Source organism: Aegilops tauschii, chromosome 5 (genome assembly GCF_002575655.3).
Source record: "Aegilops tauschii subsp. strangulata cultivar AL8/78 chromosome 5, Aet v6.0, whole genome shotgun sequence".
In the NCBI taxonomy this organism is placed as follows: Eukaryota; Viridiplantae; Streptophyta; class Magnoliopsida; order Poales; family Poaceae; genus Aegilops; species Aegilops tauschii.
The window spans coordinates 79413441-79436021 of record NC_053039.3 but is presented as its reverse complement, the minus strand read 5'-3'; the positions used below and the strand labels follow the sequence as shown (position 1 = coordinate 79436021).

Here is a 22581-nt window from a genome sequence, read left to right as displayed (position 1 = left end):
ATACCCCATTTGTCACCTCAAGTATTCGTATTGCAAGACATACATCATGTGTTCTCATCTCTGAATATTCAATCCGACAATACAAAACTTCAAAGGGTAAAGACTCAATTCATCATAACAAGAGTATAACGGGGAGAAACATCATATGACCCGACTATATTAACAAAGCCCATGATATAGATCACGAGAGAGAGAGAGATTAAACACATAGCTACTGGTACAAACCCTCAGCCCCGAGGGTGGACTACTCCCTCCTCATCGTGGTGGCCGCCGGGATGCTGAAGATGGCCACCGGAGACGGTCCCCCCTCCGGCAGGGTGCCGAAACGGAGTCTAGATTGGTTTTTGTGGATACAGAGACCTTGCGGCGGCGGAACTTCCCGTCTAGGTTAACCCCGAAAGGTTTCCGAATATTTGGGAATTTATAGTGCAAAGAAGGGGTGCGGGAGGCCGCCGAGGTGGGCACAACCCACCTGGGCGCGCCGGGGGGCCTGGCGCGCCCTGGTGGGTTGTGCCCCCCTCGGGGCACCCCCAAGGTGCTTCTTTGGCCCATTGGGAGTCTTCTGTCCCATAAAAAATCTCCGTGGAGTTTCGCGGTGTTTGGACTCTGTTTGATATTGATTTCCTGCGATGTAAAAAACAAGCAAAAAACAGTAACTGGCACTAGGCACTGGGTCAATAGGTTAGTCCCAAAAAATGATATAAGTTGCTATAAAATGATTGTAAAACATCCAAGAATGATAAAATAACAACATGAATACTTCATAAATTATAGATACGTTGGAGACGTATCACGCCTCTCCTCGCCAAATCCAGAGGCGGAAGGGCCGGTGAATTTTCATATTATCCAGGTCGTTGACAAGGTGATGGAGGAGGAAGATAGCGACGAGGAGGAGGATGAAGAAGAGCAGAGCTACCAAGGAGGGTTGCAGATTATCACACAGGAGGATGCACAAGAGGAGGGCTGTTAGGGGGTTTGGAGATCATCACGCATCATTCTCAGGAAGACATGAATCTAGCGATTAATTTGGATGGCGAGGATGAGCAGATGGTTGATCAGGAGCACTTGGAGGCTGATGCCGGCAATGATCAGGCGCTAGTCACCATGGACACCATGTTAGCTGTCAGAATGCCCTAATAGAGGTGGACCAGTATGAGTTCTCCACGCGTTTTGAGCAAAATGCTGAACGCTCTCACCGCCACCTAGCTAGCCATCTTAAGTATCTCCAAACCCCACCTAGCTAGTGCTCACGGTCCGACATGTGGATGCGCGTTAAACTGCAAACACTGTTATGTCGACGTGTTTAATCAGCGGTTGAATGCTATGTTTTGTATTTCCTGCGTTGAGTGGGTTTTGGATGTTCAAACATAGTGCCACATGTAGAACTTGCCAAAAAAGTTGCAACATGCAGAACTTACCAAAAAGAGCATCATTCAAAACTTACTTAAAATGGGGTCAAACTTGCAATGTTGACTTTTCAAAACTTGTGGTATTGCAAGTTTATGATTTTTCCCACAAACTAATTGACACAAAAGGGCCCCATCCCAATGATATTAATTTTTGAGGTCTTTTTCATTTTCTTTTATTTTTTCCTATCTTGGGTCAAACTTGCAATGTTCACCATTCATACCAAATGGTTTGGAATTTGATCTTTGGTAGTACCCACTGCATACACCACCAACGAAAAAGCTTAAAATGATTTTATCCAATTTTCAGGACCAAACTATGTACATCACACTTGTAGTTCAAATTTGAGCAATTCGCCATAATTCACTATAAATCTAGTAAATCAATGAAATATAGAAATAATACTCTGAAATTCATGAAACTTGGTCAATGGGCTTCCAATGTGGTCCATTTTAGAGGAAAATGAGAAGACCCAATGTTAAAACTTATTTCAAGCACTTCCTTCACAAAAAATCATTTCTAGCACTTGAAAAATGGAAATGATATTTTTTATCAGTAAAAATATGTTTTTTGTGGCAACATTGTTCACAGTAGTAACACCAATGGTTGTGCCAAATATGAGCATGTTAGCTTCTCTGATCTAATGGAAGTGGCCAAGGCCGTAGGCATATGCGTTCAAATCCATGCAACTTCATACTAGGTAGCCCATTTTGTGAAGGGGTTTTTTCAAACCTTGTGGTATTGCAAGTGTAAGTGCATCTAGTGCCACCCCTAGTTGGTTTTGGAGTATTGACGACAAACGTGGTTGAGGGACTAATGTGTTTGCGAGATTCACAGGAGAACACAGATAGAAGTCCCTATTGATTCGGTTTACCCGTCAGAGATGACCCCTAAAGATGTATGAAGACATTGAAGACAATGGTGGTTCGTGAAGACATTCACGTCGAAGCTAATGATGTATGAAGACATTCACTTGAAGACAATGGAGTGCGAATACATAGTTTCTTTCATAGTTTCATTTTCTTCTTTCTTGAGTCATAGGAACCACTGAACTGTCAAGTGGGGTCCAAGTGAATAAAGTTAGAAAACTGAAGTGATGCTCAACCCAAATCCTATGTCTTCGAGTGAAGACAATGAGAGAAAACCTTATCCAAAGTTGGATGAGTCAGCTTTACTTGTAGCCCAAGCAAAGCTGTCACGTGTGTTTGAAATCCGACCGTTGGACACATGTCGGTTCCTTAGTGACCTAGGGTCATTTCGTACATATCATGTCGGGTTGCCTCCTGGCTATAAATAGCCCACCCTCTACACCATAAATTGGTGGCTGATCAGGGTTAGTGCATGACTTTTGTCGTCTGAGAGCAACCCACCTCCGAAGCTTTTGAGAGAGAATCATTGCGAGGACAAAGCCCAAAACACCCAGAGCCCAAAGAGTGTTTGGCGTCACTTAAGTCTTTCTGTCCGCGTGGATCTGAAGACTTATTACACTTGAAGATTGTGATCTTCCAGTTGGTTAGGCGTCGCGTTCTGAGGATCCAAGAGTCATTGTGGATCACAGGTGAATGAAGTCTGTGAAGGTTTGGAAGTCTACTTTGAAGACTTACCAGAGTGATTGGGCGAGGACTAAGTGTCCTTTGCTCAAGGGGAATAAGGTGAAAGACACGGTCTTCTGAGTTCAATAACTTGGTCTCCCTAACCTGACGTATAGTTTTCACAGCAACTGGAACTAGTCTACCAAATCCTTGTCTTCGTCAAGCAACTGGTTCAATCACTTCACCCTTTACTTACTTTTAGCTTCGTGAAGTCATTGCTTGCTTGCCCTGTTTGACTTCACTCTGTGAAGACATTCTTCTTTGTTTGCATGTTTGGCTTCATACTGTCTTCCTATTCTGATCCATTCTACCTAGCTGCTATCTGTCTTTGTGTTTACTCTGTACTATCTCCTTGACTATGGCATGGATAGTGTAGTTTATCTTCCACTGCATACTGTCTAGGTTGTATTTGGTTGTCTGTCTTCGAAGACATTGCCTGTCTTGAAGACTTTCATAAAAATTGCCTATTCACCCTCCCCCCCTCTAGTCGATAAGTAGCACTTTCAATTGGTATCAGAGCAAGGTGCTCCCTTGTTTTGTGTGATTCGATTTAACCACCTGGAGTTTTAACTATATCGACTGCAGGGATAATCAAAGTCTCTGATGCGTGCCCTGTCTTTGATGGCACTGATTACCCCTACTGGAAGAATAAGATGCGAATGCATCTTGAAGCCATTGGCAATGACCTCTGGTATGGCGTCAAGACTGGCGTTCCCAAAGTCGTGACACCGCTGCTGATGTCAAGAGGTTCACGCAACTGGACTCAACCGCCAAGAACATCATTTGTGGTCATTTGAACAAAGGGCAATATGGCCGTGTGAGTGCTCTGGAAAGACCAACCAAGCGTAAAAACTTATTCAAATCCCGTCGTTATCATGTTACGTTACAAAAATGCTAAAGCAAACATCTAGTTCTCTAAATTGGACTTAAGTGCAGGAAACCATCAAATTAGGAAGGTGCCTGCAGATGAACATAAGACAACATTTAAAACACAAAGTGGCCACTATCGGTTCAGAGTCATGCCCTTTGGACTGACAAATGCACCATCCACTTTTCAATGCCTCATCAATTCTATCTTTGCTGCTTATTTGAGAAAAATGTTATAGTTTTTATGGATGCCATTTTAGTCTATAATAAGGACTTACAAGAGCATCTCACTCATTTGCAACTGGTCTTTCAGTTGCGCAGGACAACAAACTATTTGCTAAACAAAGTGCACATTTGCTCAACAGCAACTTTAGTATTTGGGTCATATCATATCTGATGCAGGAGTGGCCACAGACCCTGAAAAAGAAGAGCAATGTTGAAATGACCAGTGCCTATGAATGTCACTGAGTTGAGGGAATTTTGGGCCTCACGGGTTACTATAGGAAATTTTTCCCAAGGGTATGGTATCATTGCTAAACCATTGACACAATTACTGATGAAACAAGGTTTTGTTTGGTCTGTAGCTGCTCAACAAGCTTTTGGGACCCTCAAAATAGTTATTTCCACTACTCCAGCGTTAGCCTCACCTGATTTTCATCAGCCTTTTACTATTGAGAAAGATGCTTGTGCTAATGGTATTGGAGCTGTCCTTTCTCAAAATGGTCGTGTAGTGGCTTTTGTTAGAAAAGTTCAAGGGATGAAGAACACAACTATCTATATATGAGAAATAATTTATGGCCATCATGATGGTTGTGGAGAAGTGAAGAGCTTACTTGCAAAGAGGTCCATATGTGATTAAGACTGATCACCAAAGCTTATGTCAACTAGGTGATCTTAGGCTTTTGCTATGGTATGTTCCTTCCTTCAGTCAATCCTTCCTTCAAGATTTTTTCCTGTGGATCTCTCTCTTCAATACAAAGTGTTGACCTCTGATTTACAGAGAAAAGTTATGACCAAGTTAGTAGGATTGAAGTTTCAATTTCAATATAAGAAAGGAAGCGAAAATATTGTAGCATATGCTTTATCAAGAGTTGGACGCTTATTGGCAGTGACTCCACTTCTCCAAGTCAACCAATATGCCTCCAAGAAGTTACTAACCCTTATACAATGGGTCCTATGGCTCATACAATGCTACAGAAACTGAGCTTACCTTCTGACAGTATAGAGGGATATTCTCTTCAGTAGGGTATAATAAAGCAAGGGGGTAGATTTTGGATTGGTACCAATGTTGCCCTAAAATCTAAGTTGATTATGCATCCCATGTCAGCATTATGGGAGGTCATTCAAGCATTCGAGCAACTTACCAAAAGGTGCAGAAGTTGTTTGCCTGGTCTGGCTTAAAACAGTATGTGACTGAATTTGATGTATGTCAAAAGGAAAAGCATGAACATTGAAAATACCTAGGACTATTCAATCCTTTACCTATTCCTGAAGGACCTTAGCAAGAAATAACCATGGATTTTATTGAGGCTTTGCCCAAAACAAATGGATACACATTGATATTGGTGGTGGTTGACAGGTACACCAAATGTGCACATTTTATCCCTCTCAAGCATCAATTCTCTGCTCCTGAAGTGGCTAAAGCATTCTTGGAAACTGTTTTTAAGTTACATGGTCCATCCAATACCATTGTGTCGGATAGAGACAAAATCTTTACTAGCAACTTTGGAAAGATTTGTTCAAGTTACGGGACACCAAACTCGATATGAGCACAGCCTACCATCCTCGGACAGATGGTCAAAGTGAGAGAGTTAATTAGTGATTAGAGATGTAATTAAGATGTTTTGTGCATGATACTCCTACCAAATGGCATTTGTGGTTACCATTGGCCGAGTTCTGGTATAACTAACTACCACACATCTCTTGGTTGCTCACCATTTAAGGCTCTCTATGGGTACAATCCAAGCTATGGGTTCTTTTATTCTCTGCTGCAATCTGACCATGTTGATGTTGAGCAGTGGCTGTGTGAGCATCAGACCCATTTAACTCACCTGAAGGCTCACTTATTGAAAGCACCAACAAAATCAAACTATATGCTGAACAGAACTGCTCACTCTTTCAGTGAGTGATGCAGTTTACCTCAAATTACAACCTTATTGTCAACATTTGGTGGTCAATCCACCATGTGCCAGGTTGGGTTACAAATATTATGGACCTTTTGAGATCTTGGACAACATTTGGACTTGCAGCTTACAAACTCCAACTACCTGTTGAAGCTCTCATCCACCCAATCTTCCATGTGCCATGGCTCAAACCTCATATACCTAATCATACTCCAGTTTTTTCTCAATTGCCAGCTCATGTGGACCTCTCATCCCTGAATATGTGCCCAAAGAAAATCCTTGATCGCAAGATGGTCAAGAAAAGTAATGGTGCGCACATTCAGGTACTGATCAAGTGGTCAGGTCTGCCACCAAAAGCTACAACGTGGTAAGATTATGAAGTGTTACGACGCCGGTATCCAACGGCGCCAGCATGGGGACTTGCTGGTTCTCAAGGGAGCGGCATTGTCACCACTACACCATTGATGACGGGAGCAAAGGAGAAGGAAACGGGAAGAAACTGCTGACATGGCTCGCGAGGTTTAAACGTTCGAGTTGAACTGGGCCAGAGAACTGTCTCAGTTGGGCTACGGCCCATGTAAGCGATAGTGTAGACCAATGATATATTAGATACTGTAGTGCATTCTGCTAGTTCAGATTTGAAATGAATAGTCTCTGAATTCCCCCAGTCTGTATGTGTTCTTCCCCTTTCCCAAGTCTCCTCCTCTAGACTCAAATTCTTCATTGTATCCCAATTTATTTTACCTACATAACTGATTCGCAATTATGGGTTCGCCAGCGCACGCAGCCCCATGTAATGTCCCGAGCTCAATCAGGAATCACGAATCAGGTATATAGGTAGGATAAATTGGGATACAATGAAGAATTTAAGTCTAGTGGAGCAGACTTGAGAAAGGGGAAGAACAAATATAGATTGAGGAATTCAGAGACTATTCAGATAAAGATTAGGTATCGATAGCGCACGCAGGACGAAGCTGGCATGTAGGCATTGGGGTCAATTGACCCTAATGAAATTACTAAATCCTTCATTAACTTGGTACTAATCACTGTTGATTTATAGAAGATGACCCCATTGCCATGGATATGACCTTCGTCCCGACCCCCATGTGATTCAGGTTGCGTGCGCGTCGCGTTCCCGCTGGTGAGGCGCTAGCAACGTGGCTACAAAAAGGTGTGAGCTCAGTAGCTGTTTGGTTCAGAAAAGGAAACGTAAACGTAAACGCAATCAGGTGACACTATTAGTGTAAACGGTATCGACAAAAAACGAGAACTGTTTGGTTGCTCAAATGTGTGGGTAATCAATACAGGGACCTGGTAAGATGTGCTTCACATAGAGGTCATGTCAAGGTAGCTGAGGGTCCGATCATGATGCTGGCTGCGGGAGGCGGCTTGCTGGTATTGGTGGTGGTCGCCAGAGGGGGGCTCGGGGACGGTGGCGACGGGACAGGTCGATCTGATGAGGGGCAATGTAGCGTCGTCGACCGGGTTGTCCAGTCCGGGCTGCTGACACTGACGAGGGGCTCGATGAGTTTCCTGCGAAGGAGCGTCCAAGGTCGATGTGAGAGCAGAGACGGCTGTATCGTATGATTACGCCGGAGATTGAGCGGAATCAGTTTTGACTAGGATCGGATCAGATTACGGCGTTATCTAATTACAGAGCAACCTAAACAAACACGATTCAACACTTTCTATTACCGCTGTTATCGAGTGCCGTTACAAAAGCATGAACCAAACGCAATGTTTGTGGATTCTAAACAAGCAACTCATGTGTATCCTCTCTCATGTATGCTCTGCACTAGGCACCAGTGCTCTTGTTCCAAAAGTCTGAAATGGTGTATCCTACTCCAATCAGGCTACCTCGCCAATGTCAGGGTAAGAAATCCAGATTGCCAGATGCTTCGCATTTGCTATGAACCCAAAACTCAAGCTGCTACAGGATCATCATACCATGGACGGCCGACGGCAAATTTCATGCATTGCTACAACACAAAAAACATGTCCCACACAACAGGATTGCTGCCTGTGAAACTCTGTCGGCAATCAACAGTGACAACGGCCACAGTTCAGTTGTTCAGTCAAAAAATCGGCTCGGTGTACGCAAGCTAAGGTAATCTTCTTTCCGAACACCAAACAGCCAGCTACACTATCCATGTCAACTATACTGACCAGAAAGTCAGTTAGGCGGCTTCAGCATCACTAACTAAAACAACCTAGGGTTTTGTTTCATCAGCCAGAGCTTCATTTTCCTTTCGCCTTGCTCTTTCTCGGACGGCGGCCCTCAAACAGTACTTCGTACAAAAGCCTCTTGCTTCCCCATTTCCACCACACGGGCCCTGGTCCTCCGGTGAGCATCCTTCTCTTCAGCATGTTTTCAGCGTTAACTAGACAAAAGCAAGGTGGTCTATTAATCCTCAGATAGCTTCTATGGCATGTAATAAACTAATCTGGGAGTTGAAATGACAAACATCTGGTTATCAAGACCAAAACAGCGAGCATGCCCCACGATTCTAGAAGGCTGGCTAGAAATCAATACTAGACTAGTGTTGGAGAGTAAAAATGTAAATTCATTTTTGGTTGTATTGTTCTTACCATAATTGGAAGAAGTCGGCCCCTGCTGCGCTTGAACTTGAAGTGATGCAAAGATTGGAACTAAAACTGGCCAATATTTTTGCTGGATGTCCAGAACTTGTAAGACAGTCTGCATGCCCTCCTTTGATGGTGCTGCTGCATCTGTGCCATAACTTGGACCGTGCCCGAGTAGAACCTAAAAATACGTCAAAGCATCATCAGGTTACACTAACAGTGTAATCATACATCTCTCTCAGCTGTAACGGTTCCAGCAGTTGTTTGTATTTTTTTTATACATGCACTCCACAACAAATGAAGAATGGCAATACGAAAACGATGGAGTATCTACGACCATATTCTTTGTAGCAAGTATTCACATAGTTCATCATACAAGTCCCATTTCTATCTCTGCATTCTAGTCAAGCTAACAATAACAATAACTGAACCAAATGCGAAACTGTGGCTCTTCAACTATTGATGTTTATGTATACATAAAGGTTTTGTTTGTTGATGAATTACGACGACAATGGATGATGCTGAAGCAGCTGATTCCAATCAAACATGTTTGTGTTATTTATACATCCCAATCCCGCCTTACAAGAAATATTACCTCCGATCGAACTAAAACCACGCCAAGTATTTTCGATTGAACTAAAACCACGCCAAGTATTTTTGAACGGAGGGAGTAGTTTTTGTTGCCAAGAATACATACCTTGACAACTTCAGTTGCAGATGAGGATATAGACCGAAGATTGTATCTGTACATTAATGACGGGACAAGGAAAACAATGGATAAGTGTTGATGTGTGCTTCAATAACAAATAATACCAGATTTTACTTATTTGATAAAAATGAAAAAATATATAAGAACATTGGCACAAAAGTTCAAATATAAGCATCATGGTATGCATCTTAGTTTCCACAACAGACAGGGAATCATCTCCTGTTATGTCAAAAGTCAAATACAAGCATCATGGTATGCATCTAAGTTTCCACAACAGACAGGCAATCATCTCTTGTGACGTTATATTAGTGTCCACAACAGCACAAAATTATAAGAACATTGGCTACACAAATTATAAGAACGTTTGGATCCATTGCAAAGATCCAGGAAAAGAAGTACTCCCTACGTAAAGAAATATAAGAGCGTTTAGATCACTAGTATTAGATGAACACATATATACATTCTGGTGATGTTAGAAATTTCGCATGTCATATACAAAGCACGAATGCAACAAAATACCATGAGCACGATGGTGACACAAGGTTTGGTGTCCAGCTTACAGTGTACAAGCTACATATCATAAATCCTGCTTAAAATTTTAAATTCTAGGTCCTGTCTTCTTTTATTATCTCCATGAGTTCAGATAAGAATAGGGTACCTACCCTCCCTCAAGTATAACCAACAATTTTCCTTCTGAGCAAGCAGTTAACATGGACGTCATCTGAGAGTATCCGGCAGGAGTAACCTAAAAATAATCAAGTTAAATAATCATTACCATGGATTTACATGATTTGGCCTGCATTGGCATGTCAACCAGAAAAATGAAGCATCTAAAACTTTGAGGGACCCAAGAAGCACACAAGTATGAATGGATAATAGCGAAGTTTGATTGAATGTTAAAGCTGATATCTCAATCAACTTTATCATTTTCTCATTTGAGCAAGCTAGTACTAACTACCAGATATGATAAAACAAACTGAATAAATCTCACATCCATGACAGTTAACTCTTTATAAGCAACAGCGGTATATAAGCCTAAGATTTATTGATGAAGTTTGGTGGATCGATGTGCTCCGAAAATAGGTACAAAAATGACCAATGTGGTTAAAACTCTAGCTTCTCCAAGTGAGGAAGCCAAAGCAACATATAATTTTCCTACATAATGTGAATATAGCAGGTCAAGCCTATGTTCTAAGAAGAGAAGTCTTCTGCATAAGCCTAAAGTCTTTACCCCAGAATCATCTCAGTTGTCTAATAGAAGACATACACAAAATAGGGAATGGCATGTATGTTTTAGAATTCAATAACTAAAATTAGGAGAAATCTTACATCACAACAACCCAGAGGATCACCCCTTGCTGCATCAAATCCTGCAGATATAATGGTGATGTCTGGGGCAAATTCCGTAGCTGCACTCGCACAGGAAAAACACCAATTGAGAATGTGCAGTGCAGACTTAAACATCAATAAAAAACAATGGGGTAATATCAGTATATCACATAAAGAGGTGCCCATGGAAAATATGAAATGAAATTTAGTGTTGTATCCTTAAAAAAAGGTGTTGTAGGCAGACTTTTTTTTCCAAACAAAAATAGCACCATGACATATTTAACAAACAAGTCTTTATTCCATCATGGTGAATACACATCTTACCAATCATTTCTATTAAGGATCTAGAATGCCATGTTAAGACAGAGAAATTACTAACTAAAAAATGAGAATGTCATGGGTGTGAAATGTCTACTATTAGAAACCCAAGGAGACTAAATATTTACTCTTTTAATCAATACCTATTGGAAGCACCACGTGCTGAAAAGCAAAGATGTAATCATTGTCACCAACACCACCACAGCTCCAAGGTATATTTACCGAGAATCCTTTACCATCCAGATCTCCCACCTGCAGTGATATACATGAAAGAAATGAGATACAAGTTTTCACAGCTTGGATCAAACTTTATTGCAAAGGAACTATGTCATTGTCAATTGAAACTTGGTTACAATGGATGGTTGGGTCCAATTGGATGCAGTACAGTTGTACAGTAGCAAAAATGAACTATAAAATATGCTAGATATGTATCAGCCTAAATAGTAATCTAATGTATGAAATACTCGGGAGTAGTATACAAACCCAGGTCCTAATACCCTATTGTCCAAAGCTCTTGGGTTCATTGAATCTTGTCAGGCCATCTCATACAAACAGAGATGAAAAGTTGGATACCACTAGTAATTAGTTTTCAAGACCCATGTGGTGCTGATGAAAAAGACCGGGTAGACTTGTATGAGATCTCACATTAGGTGAGATCGTAAGATCAACCCCAAAAATTCATACTTAGACATTTCGGAAAAATCTGAAATTATTTGACGACATCCATGTGGGGTATGTCTACAACTTCGAAGAAAATCAGCTGAAACTCGATGTACATTTAGAGATTAAAAAACTACAAATTCGAATGTGAATAGTGACAGCTTTGGTGAATAGTACGTTGACACTATTCACATCCGATTTTGTCTATTTTGTTTCTTTTAATGTAAGTTGAATTAGGGGTTGAAACTTTTTGAGGTTGTACATCAAACATTGATGTGTGTCTACAAAAAAATTGTGAATGTTTGGACATGTATTTTTTTCCAAAAAAAATCGATCACATTGATCTCACCTAATGTGAGGTCTCACACAAGTCTCCCCCTGAAAAAGGTTGTCTATGACATGTACCGAGGGGTATGATGAATTACATGTGCATCCTTCCTTATACATATTTCCAGCTCAGACCTTAGTTTCATTCAGTTGTTCTTTTGGTGAATTATGCCAAAACTACAAACACTTTAAAGATAGCCACCTCGTCTGCTGCTCCAGTTCCAGGATAGAAGCTTCCATCCTCATGGCGATGTAATGATATGTACAAGACCTGAAGAATAAAAAGTTACCCATATAAGAATTGCAAATTTTTAAACTGGTATGCTCATAGTAGTAGCAACACATGCAAACGGAAATACAGTAATTAAAATCAATAACAGATGCACTCAAAAAGGAAGAACATAGAGCAATTAAAAATGTAACTAAATAAAGATGAGAACTCACTGATTTGTTCCCTTCAAATATCTCCTGTGTGCCATTGCCATGGTGCACATCCTGCAATAACAGTTAACAATCCTACTGATGAGAATGGTAAATGTACTTTTGTATCTATTTACAATAAAATAGATATACTGCAAGAAAAAGAATTGGTGCACGCCAACAAAATTTAATGGTGCATATTTAAATGCAAACGTGTGACTAGCATTACCCAGTCAACTATCAAGACTTTCTTAGCGCCTGCTTTTTGTGCAGCTAATGCAGCCACTGCTGCATTGTTGTGAAGACAAAAGCCCATGGCTTGCTTTACCCCAGCATGATGCCCAGGAGGTCTCACCTGTTCTCAGGTAGACAAGAACACAAGGTCAGCATCATGTACAACAAAAATGCAAAGCGGATTGATAAATAATAACCAAGTGCATTATAATGAATGAGATGAAAAACTGAATATATGAGATCATCAGACAGTACCAGCGCAAAGCCATTCCGGACACGGCCAGACACTATCAAACTAGCAAGATCAGCGCACAAGCCTGCTGCAAGTTTGGCAGCACATGCTGAGTGTCCATTCGCGTAGGTATCCGAAGTGAAGTAACTACAGATTGATCCCCAGAAATATGTTATAACAATGAAACCTTTCCAAAAATGCTAGTACATAAAAATGCCAATACATGCTGAACATGTATCCATTATAATCAAAACAAAAGGTCAATACTAAACTAAAGACCATACTCACAATGACAGTTCTAATCACAAACTAAACAAGTAATACCTGTAAAGCATGTTCTTTGTCTGCTCTACGCTTTCGACGTGATCTGAAGTATGGACCTAAATTACCACAGTGTAAACATATGAGGACTATCAAGAAGACTCTGAAATGAACAAGGCATACAGGGGTAACACATAGCAGCAAAACTAATGGATCTTTCCAACCACTTGTGGGACTCTTACCATTACGAGTTCCTCCTTAGTGATTTCTCGAGGAGGTACCAAGGCGCACTTTGAGGGAAATATTCCTGAAATTGGAAATAGTAATAATTGTTTACTTGATAAGCAGTAGAATAGAAAGGTTGGTTCATCAACCAAGTTTAATTAATATGACTGGGAGGATAATCATGTTTTTTGTTATCCTGCTGCAGCACAACATCAACAATCAATAATTTTGTTGTGTTTAGAATTATATGATTGATATCTTTAGTTTATATTCGATAATATGTCTGAGAACAGTTCAACAGAGCATCATCAAATCATAAAGATCTTGATTGAATATTTGCATAAGAATAATCACAGAACTTGTAGGCAAGAGTTTCTCTGCAGCTTTTTTCTGAAATACACAAAGCTGAAAGACTGTAGTAAATAATTACACTAATCTCTAGTATGCACCTGCAGCAGCCAGACTAGCAGCAATTGCACGAAGACGGTTGGGTCTTTCTGGATGTGGATTTGGTTTCATTTCCATCTGATAGGATATAGAAATATGAGATGTCAGTTATAAAAAAATTACAGACATTACATTCTGACAGAAAATAGAGGGGGCCAAAAAGACAAGACCACACAAAAACTAGCTTCTGAAATGCAGCTAGTTTTGTGAAATAATTACAAGTATATATGTTGAAGAGAATAAATCGTCATTTGGTCAAAATGGACGGAAATACAGAAACTGACATCCCATCTTGAAATATTTTCATACTATTTTAGCCTCGCTTCGAATGAAAATGAAACAAGTTGTATAATTGCAAAATTAATAATTATAAGTTTCTGTCGTCTTTCTTTAACATGCTGCAGAAGAAGCATCTCACAGACACAAGAAGCAATCAAATGAAAAGTTTCACTGACACCACAATTAGGAGCACTCAAAGATTTATGACAATCATCCATGCTATTCACAGCAATAAAGTGTGGTCACCCTTGACGTGGGAACACTATATCATGCAGTATGCTAGCTCAAATTACATAAATCACAAGTTCATAGCTTACCTCACTGTGGAGCAACATTCTTTCATCAAAACCAATCGCTGTAGATACCAGTACCGGTGCTGCATAAACAGTGTGACCAAAAGAAGACGTTAATACACATAGGCGCATGAAAAGTTGATGCAGTGGCATACAGTCAATTGCTCTAAACTACTGTGCTAAGCTTGAATACACTCTGTCAAGGTATAAGCATCACACCTTTCCAACTCCTTCTCTATCATCATTCCAATGTTTCTGAATCTCCTCCAAGATAGTTTTACTACATTGAAGAGGAGGCTTCAGACTCAGTGGTAAGTTTTTACAGCAAGGGGAGGAGGATTCAGCTGGCCAGTCGACCACATATTGGGAAAGACAGGATAGGGATAAGGAGTATGTTCTGTTTGCATTGAACCAAACAGCTGTTCTTTAGTGTAAACGGGTCATTAATCAGATCCATGAATCAAAGGATACTAACTTGAAAAGTCGTTGTGACAGAGGACTATTATTAGTATGTTGCTAATTTAATCAGTATAACATTGGATGTCACCGTTTGTCCACAAAAAGAAGTAAATCATAAAATGTGTCTTACTGTTATTTGCTTTGTACTCAGAGGAGTATAGTTGTGTCTAGGGATGCTACTTCATAGTTGTCATAGGTCTTGGTAAATCAGGTTTAGTGGGGACCTTTTGCTTTGTTAGATTTTGCTTTCTTGGTCTGATTATGTATTAAGGAGTAAAACTCAAAAGTGTTCCATGGTAGATTTTTTAAAGCTATTCCAGTAAGACTTAGCTAGCCTTATAATTCTAAGTATGAGGAAGGTGAATTTCCTAGGCAATGAAAATTAGCCTGGGGTATGCTTGGATTGCACCCAAATCTACCTGGCCCGGGATTGGATAGCTGGCAAGTTTTGGCATGGCCACTCCCAATCTATTTTCTTGTCGATGTTGGCCACTACATGGGGAACTATAGCCTCAGCCAATATTTGGGCTAGCCAAAAAAATTATAAGGTAGGCTTGGGCTCAAACCAAGACAGCCCTAGTCCATCCTAGTTCTCATTTTTGCATCTTCTGGAGTGTTTTCAGCTGCATTAAAATGTTCCAAATGGCATTATTAATCAATGATGTTTCTATTAAATAAGTTAATAATGATTCGGACAGGGAGATTTTGGAAGTCAATTGTAGACTTTGGTGTGGAAAGCAGATTGTCCATGATCTAGTAGCAAGGACAGTTACAAATTCTATTAAGATGCCATTGGTGTACTCAGGTAAGTTTGTGAAAGGGAATACTGAAATGAGTTATATTCATAACAGATATTTGATACTTGATGATAGGAAGTAACAGAAAAACATAGCTACGAGTGGAAAGGGCACCTGTGTCAGCAGATACCAAAGCTGCCCGCGCAATGTGAGTTTTGAAAACATCATATCCAGCAGCTACCTCAGATCCCTTAAGCTCATGGCAATTCTATTGTATGAGAGAAGAACCAAGAAAGCACGTGTCATACATGCGACTGGATATACTCAGATAAAGTTTGTAACGAGCTATATGGCCCGACTAATCACAAAACAAAAGGATCTTACCAGGCAATGTTTAACCTCATCCAAATTTGGCATTGTACAGTTCAAGCAAAACCATCTGTTTTCAGCCAGGCGAGCAGAAGGTTCCCAGTCAATATCATCATCCTCTTCATCATTAAAGAAAAACAGATCATCCAGGGTATCTCCAGCTTGTTCTCTATCAGACTCTTGCTGCAGATCATTACAAGGCATGCAACTTTCATTCTTGGCATGCTGACCACAATCTGCGCTGTCAATATGTCCTGGCCTTGCTGGCGAACCTTTGGGCACATCTACTAATAAAGCATTAGCATGATCACAACTAAAACTGCATGTTCCACTTTCTTTCAGGGAAACACCATTCGCTCTAGGATAAGATGGTTTTCCAACACCATCACAGCTTTGACAATTGCCATGAAAAGCTTGGTCAGAAACTCCACAGTTCTCACGACCATGGGAAGGGACCTCACCCTTTTTGCTGTTAAGCGGTCTCATATTGGATGTCATCACTAGGCACCCAATGTGACCTCAAGTCTGTAACTGCAAGTACAACAAAGACAAGCAGACAAATAAGTATAGCTCAGAACTCCAGGAATTTTTATCTACTCACTTTCAAGTATTACAGGCTGACAATAATTCCTACCTTAACTATGACTCATAATGAACATCACCAACAGAGAACTGTTTACACATCAAAAATTATGAGCTGCCAATTCAACATCACCACAAAAACGCAGCGACAGCCCACGACATACTTCTCAAAGCACATAATAGCATCTACTAACATCACAGAGAATCTCCTTAAAACCCTTGCAGAACCTCACATCTCTGGCATGTGGCATCTATCTACACCATGGGGGTTCAATTAAACCCAACAAAAAATGGAAAAACAAGCTGCTAACAGTATTTCACCAAGTAGCAACAAATCCAAAAGGCTGAATGGATTGAAGTACCCATCCCAGAAAGAAACGTTTGGATTAGATTGTTCACAAAAATAGAAAGACCAGGAGAAAATTCTATGAACAATCCAAGCAAGTCAAGGTTCGTCGCTGACAAAAGAGATCAATACACACCAGTCCACTGGGGTGGACAACACGTCAACCTGCGAGATGTGTGCTTCGGTGAAAGGTGGACTATGTGTATTCTCCATAGAGTATTTGATGACCACATGGCAAGGGCTTGGGCAAAAGTAAGTTTCAATTTTCGACCTTGGGATGAGTAAGAACTTCAGCGGCCCTAGGGACCGAACAAGTACATATTTACTTCACACTAAATATTTGCAATGTTTGGTGGTTGCCCTTTTATGTTGTTGTTAACATCATCTAACCACTAAACCAGTTGCAGCCGGCACAAGGTATGGTCACGAGTCACGGCACCAAGCTGGCAGTTCCCACAAAAGAAGAAGATAATGAGAGGCCCCAATTATTACAGGATGTAATGTAGCAACAGCAAACAGATACATACGGGCATACTACGTGAAGCATGCACCGCCATGAGGCAAGGCAATGAGCGTGAACCAGGGAAACGCATCAATCAAATGTACTAACTGACAATTCACAGCCGCCACGCGGCGCAGCGACAAGCCTGCCGCCGTACAGCCGCAAACATACTTGTAAAAAGGATATGGCGGTTAGCTGGTCACTTGTCATGAAATAAATCGTGCATAATCGCATCTACGGAGATTGCCGCGCAACCTTAAGACCCTTCCAAAACCTTGCCTCCCTCACGTCCTCAAGTGACAATCCCCAATCCACACAAACCCCATCCGAAACCTCACATCTCGGTCCGGTTCTCACAAGTGTTCGACATTATCTTAAAAATAATCTTCGTGTACGCAGCTTCCTCAACAACCAAATCCAGAGCCCAACACCGAACACCCACCCGAGTACACAAACCCACCCCCCATCCCATCCCATCCCCAACCTCCAGCCTCATAGGAAAAGGCTGCCTCGCATCTAGGAACTAAACACCGTCGAGACCACTAGAACACACGAATCGCCCATTAATCTACCCGAAACCGAGGAAAACCCTAATCTCCCGCCCGCAACTTCCGCCCACAGCAAAAATCTGAACTGCCGCGGGCTGCTAGTTCTGGGGCGAAACCCGCGGAACCGCATCGGGGGTGGAAGAAGTCCGCACGAAACCAGCGGAGGAACACGCTGGAGAGGGAGAAGGGAGGGATTAGCGGGCGGGCGGGCGGGCGAACCTGGGGACGAGCCGCCGGCCGTCGCTTCCGCTCCGGGGTGGGCGCTGCTCACGCGGGAGTTGGGGTTTTGGGGATGGATCGCTCCCCTCCCTTCCTCTTCTGTGCTCTCCTTGTGCTCGTGCTGCCAGTCGGGTCGAACCAACTGCTGCTGACTTGCTGTTGTCTGCGTTCAACCCCATCCTCCTTGGGTCCACCAGTCATACTTCTGGTTAGGTGGGGACAGGAACAGTAGCAAACTCGTGTGGCTGACAGGGAGAATGCCCGAGCTAGAGCTACGCGCACCAGGCGTCTTCTGTCGAGTCCCAAAACGGACACCGCATCCCTCCATGGATAGAACCAGTGTGTGGACACGGATATAGATGCCGGTCATTCAATAACGTTATCCGCATGTATTTCAAATCGATTTTAAATAAACCGGACGAATTACATGTAAATTGAATGATTTTCATTTAAACCGGATGAAAACATTTACGTTTCGGGCATATTTTAAACTAAATCATGCTGGGCTGCGGTACAACTAGTCTACGGTCGGCCGCGACGGATCTTCACTCGCACGACATATCTTCCCATGTCCGAAAGCCCGCTCATCGGACTGTCGGTAGCCCTGGAGGGATACGCTTCGGCGAGAGAGGAAGAATAGTCTCCCTCCGCTTTCGTGGAACATGGAGCAGGGGTGGTTTTTGGACGGGAAGAAGGTCGCCGTGGTATACGCCCCCACTCACCGGGCAAGACACCGGTTGTGTAACCCGGTGACGCGATGGTGGTGGCCTTCATGAGACCCAAGCGGCGGCGACCTCCCATGATCTACTTTTCCTCGCTGTCCGCGATGGCCGCAGATGTGCCGGACTCCGTCGACATGGCTTCTCTTCCCCACCTGCCTGAGCGTTGCCGCCATTGCGCGAGTTTGTAGGAGACGGCGTTGTCTAGTCTGGACAGTCAAGGAGGGGTGGCGATGGCGATGGTGGCGGCGCCGGATCCGGAGGGTTTGTCGGCAAGTCAACCTGTACCAAGATGTCTCGCCGGGCAACCTAGGCAACTGCAATGCTGAAGAAGTCCTTCTGTGTGCCGGAGGCTATGGCGGGTGTTGTGCAATGAGAAGATGTAGAGAACGGAGGTGAGGTGTGGTTCTTGCCCGACGCCTAAACACGTTTATATAGCGGGCAAATGCGAGGAGCCAGCCGGAGAGGTGTTTAATGCTCGTTGGCACAAGAACAGACGTGTGGCGCTCGGGGCGTCGAACTAGGTCCTCGACGCACACGCCGGTTTAATGGAGGTCGGCTGGCGAGCCGCTTCAATGCAGGCTCCAGTGAGCGGCCCTGGGTCAGCATGAATGCGGGCAGTTGGCTTCAAGCGGGATCTCACGTAGGCGAGGTTTTTGGTGGGCCAGGTTAGTCAGACATGGTAGCGGGCCAGATGCGCGCAACCCCCCCCCCCCTAGTTTGTCTCCTGTTCACGGGGAAAAGTGTGCTCGGCCCGCCGAACAGACTAATGTGGGACCACGTTGGATGAAAAAACACGTCCAGACCATGCGGTTCGGACGGTTGCGGGTGGTTTGAGGGGCGGCATTGAAGATACCCTAAGAGCTACATCATCAAAAAGTGATTGGAGTGAAATTTACATCATCAAAAAAAATCCAACTCCCATAGATGATGTAAAATAGAGCAGCGGCATAAATTTGTTGCACAATTGCATATGTATTGAACAAACTTGAAATATAATGTGCTTGGAGGCTTGGTGGATCTCAATTCTCGCCGGTGGAAGGTTTTGCTTTTAGGGTTTTTTCTTAGTTTTGGTAGGTTTTATGTCCTGCTCAGAAACGTGAGGCGGTGGCGGTTTCCTGGGATGGGATAAGTTTCTCCCCACTTAGCCTCTGTCTCGATGATGCTTCTACCGTCGTCGAAGGGTGTGTGGAAGCTTGTCTCTGGCGGATCTCGTGGGATTTGATCAGCTTTTGTCTTTGATAGATCCGCGTGGATCCGTTCTTTGTTCGTCAATGTTTGTGCGTCTACATGTTGGATCTTTTCGGTCTATGCTTTTCTCCATAGATGACAATTTTTTTCCCTGCGTTGGTCATGTGTGTTCTTAGCACGGTAACTTACCAACTGTTTACTGCAACAAATTTAAATTTTGCTCGGCTCCGGTGATGGGGCAATGACGACATCACATTTTCGGTTCGCTCTAATCATCATCAGGTTGTCTACGAACCTGGACGTAGTTTTTCATATCTGGTGTTCTTTGCACTAATTCTACTGGTGATGAATAGATCGACGAAGTTTTTTCAAAGAAAAAAAGATAACACGTTGTAAAACGTTGCCGTCATCGCACAGGTCACTGTTTAAGGGGGCGGGTTGATGGTTGCAATGGAAATGATTGTTTACGTTAATCTGAATTGTTTATGTTAATTCGTGTGGAAATGACCAGACTGGAGTACTTTGTTTTTGGGATCGATTTCAATTGTTCAGCGTGCGGCGAATTTGAGCAAGCATGCGATTGTGCGGATTGCCCGACCATGGCTCCTGTTTCCACCTCGATTCCAAGGTGGATGGAATTGTTAATTCAGTCCACGAAATGGTCCGTGATGGCCACCAGTGATACGATTTTTTACTCCGGGAGCCATGACCGAGGCGTGCTGCAAAACTGCAATCGTGCACACACTTCGCTCCCCCTCGTCGGAAACTCGACCGCGCGCGACTGCGGCCATGGATCCGGACACCGAGGTCGACTTCGACTTCTCGCCGTTCCTCATCCGCTACAAGAGCGGCCGGGTCCACCGTCTCATGGGCGCGTCCAGAGTCGACACCGGCACGGACGCCGCCACGGGCGTCACCTGCAAGGACGTCGTCATCGACGCCGGCGCCGGCCTGGCCGCGCGGCTCTACCTCCCGAAGGACGTCCCGCGGTCCGAGAAGCTCCCCGTCCTCGTCTACTTCCACGGGGGCGCCTTCGCCGTCCACTCGGCCTTCTCCGGCACGCACCACCGCTTCCTCAACGCCCTCGTGGCCGCGGCCGGCGTCGTGGCCGTGTCCGTCGACTACCGCCTCGCGCCCGAGCACCCGCTCCCGGCCGCCTACGACGACGCGTGGGCCGCGCTCGGCTGGGCCCTGGCGAGCTGCGCGCCATCCGCCGGGCGGGAGCCGTGGCTGGCCGAGCACGGCGACGCGGCACGCGTCTTCGTCGCGGGCGACAGCGCCGGCGCCAACATCGCGCACCACATGGCAACAAGGGCCGGCGGCGGAGAGAACGGGCTGCCGGCGGGCGCGCGGATCGAAGGGCTGGTGCTCCTGCATCCGTACTTCCGCGGCAAGGATCTGGTGCCGTCGGAGGGCACGGACCCCAGGTTCCTGCAGAGGGTGGAGAGGTCGTGGGGCTTCGTGTGCGCGGGGAGGTACGGGACCGACCACCCGTTCATCGACCCGCTGGCGATGCCGGCGGAGGACTGGGCGGCGCTCGGCTGCCGGCGAGCACTGGTCACCGTGGGGGAGCTGGACACGATGCGGGACAGGGGCCGGATGTACGTGGAGGCGCTGAGGGGGAGCGCGTGGACAGGGAAGGAGGCGGTGCTGTACCAGACCGACGGCGAGGGGCACGTCTACTTCCTGGAGAAGTCCGGCTGGGGCGACAAGGCGGAGAGGGAGATGGACGCCGTCGTCTCGTTCATCAAGCGGAGCTAGGAAACGAAACGATCGATGCTGGGTTCATCTGTGATCTGTCACCACCGATGGTGGAATTAACGCATGATTTACTGGACCTTTTGCTCAGATTATTCCCGGGTTTTCCAAACCATGGTTCCTTTCTGCTCTTGTGCTTGAGCTAGGAGCCAGTGCTTCTGTTGTTGGCTTCAATGATTACTAGTATCTTTCTTTTAATTCCAGCTATTTTTTAACCCATATAAACTCGTCTCTATAAATACATACATGCACACCCTATCTCTATGAGCATATCTAACAGACTAAACCGACATATCATCTTGAGATTGACAAAATCGTTACAGACGTCTTCATAAGTCGACGAGAACGTTTTCTTCCACTGAACGCATATTGCTGAAAGGTCTGAAATACATCCAGGAAAATAGGACCACCAATATCAAGGCTAGGACTTGAATCCTAGTGGGTAAGTTCCACAATCTGACCAGATGAGCTACGCTCGGTTTGCTTCCGAGCTCAGCTATTGATGGGTGGAGATGGCTAAGTGCAAATCTTTATAAACTTGACTGCTGCATACTATTTATTTAATCTTTCTTTCTCGATGATAACGACATGGCCGCATGCGATTTTATGTTAGAATTGTGTCATATTTCGATGTTAGAATTGTGTCGGATGCATTGTACAAGATATTCCTCCGTTTCATAATGTAGTGCGTCCATATTTTTTAAGATTCATCATTGATCATAAACTAGTACAAATGCCCGTGCGTTACAACGGGCATGAAATCTTGCAAAACCTGCTTCATATGTCATTACGTACTTCTTTATAGTTGAAATCGCTGTGATTTATTAACCAGTTTCCATTAATTC

General features: G+C 43.7%; 2 protein-coding genes across 3 annotated transcripts; one reads left to right on the top strand and one right to left on the bottom strand.

Annotated features, from left to right (window-relative positions):
- Nucleotides 1-7933: 7933 nt before the first annotated feature.
- On the bottom strand, nucleotides 7934-18246 carry LOC109779458 (histone deacetylase 15). Of its 2 annotated transcripts, XM_020338079.4 has the most exons (17): nucleotides 18069-18246; nucleotides 15887-16402; nucleotides 15677-15770; nucleotides 14331-14389; nucleotides 13737-13812; nucleotides 13305-13369; nucleotides 13126-13181; nucleotides 12825-12948; nucleotides 12565-12690; nucleotides 12360-12410; nucleotides 12118-12186; nucleotides 11072-11180; nucleotides 10611-10690; nucleotides 9944-10026; nucleotides 9270-9315; nucleotides 8579-8753; nucleotides 7934-8370 (listed from the first exon to the last, which is right to left on the bottom strand). In XM_020338079.4, exons 2-17 carry the CDS (start codon nucleotides 16367-16369, stop codon nucleotides 8228-8230), a joined length of 1839 nt encoding a protein of 612 aa, XP_020193668.1. In that variant the 5' UTR covers nucleotides 16370-16402; nucleotides 18069-18246; the 3' UTR covers nucleotides 7934-8227. The 2 variants fall into 2 exon arrangements, with proteins under 2 accessions (XP_020193668.1, XP_020193669.1); XM_020338080.4 differs by lacking the exons at nucleotides 15887-16402; nucleotides 18069-18246 and adding an exon at nucleotides 14526-14586.
- Nucleotides 18247-20552: 2306 nt separating this feature from the next.
- Nucleotides 20553-21961, top strand: LOC109779459 (probable carboxylesterase 13). Its single transcript, XM_020338081.4, has one exon. It carries the CDS (start codon nucleotides 20684-20686, stop codon nucleotides 21737-21739), a length of 1056 nt encoding a protein of 351 aa, XP_020193670.1. The 5' UTR covers nucleotides 20553-20683; the 3' UTR covers nucleotides 21740-21961.
- Nucleotides 21962-22581: the final 620 nt, after the last annotated feature.

What these genes read in the sequence shown, in the direction of transcription:
- LOC109779458 (XM_020338079.4), bottom strand. Translation starts at nt 16,369, where the DNA reads ATGACATCCAATATGAGACCGCTTAACAGCAAAAAGGGTGAGGTCCCT. An exon ending in CTAAGGAGGAACTCGTAATG is followed by an intron (nt 13,182 to 13,304) that starts GTAAGAGTCCCA and finishes GTGGTAATTTAG; the next exon opens with GTCCATACTTCAGATCACGT. An exon ending in GCCGACTTCTTCCAATTATG is followed by an intron (nt 8,371 to 8,578) that starts GTAAGAACAATA and finishes GCTTTTGTCTAG; the next exon opens with TTAACGCTGAAAACATGCTG.
- LOC109779459 (XM_020338081.4), top strand. Translation starts at nt 20,684, where the DNA reads ATGACCGAGGCGTGCTGCAAAACTGCAATCGTGCACACACTTCGCTCC.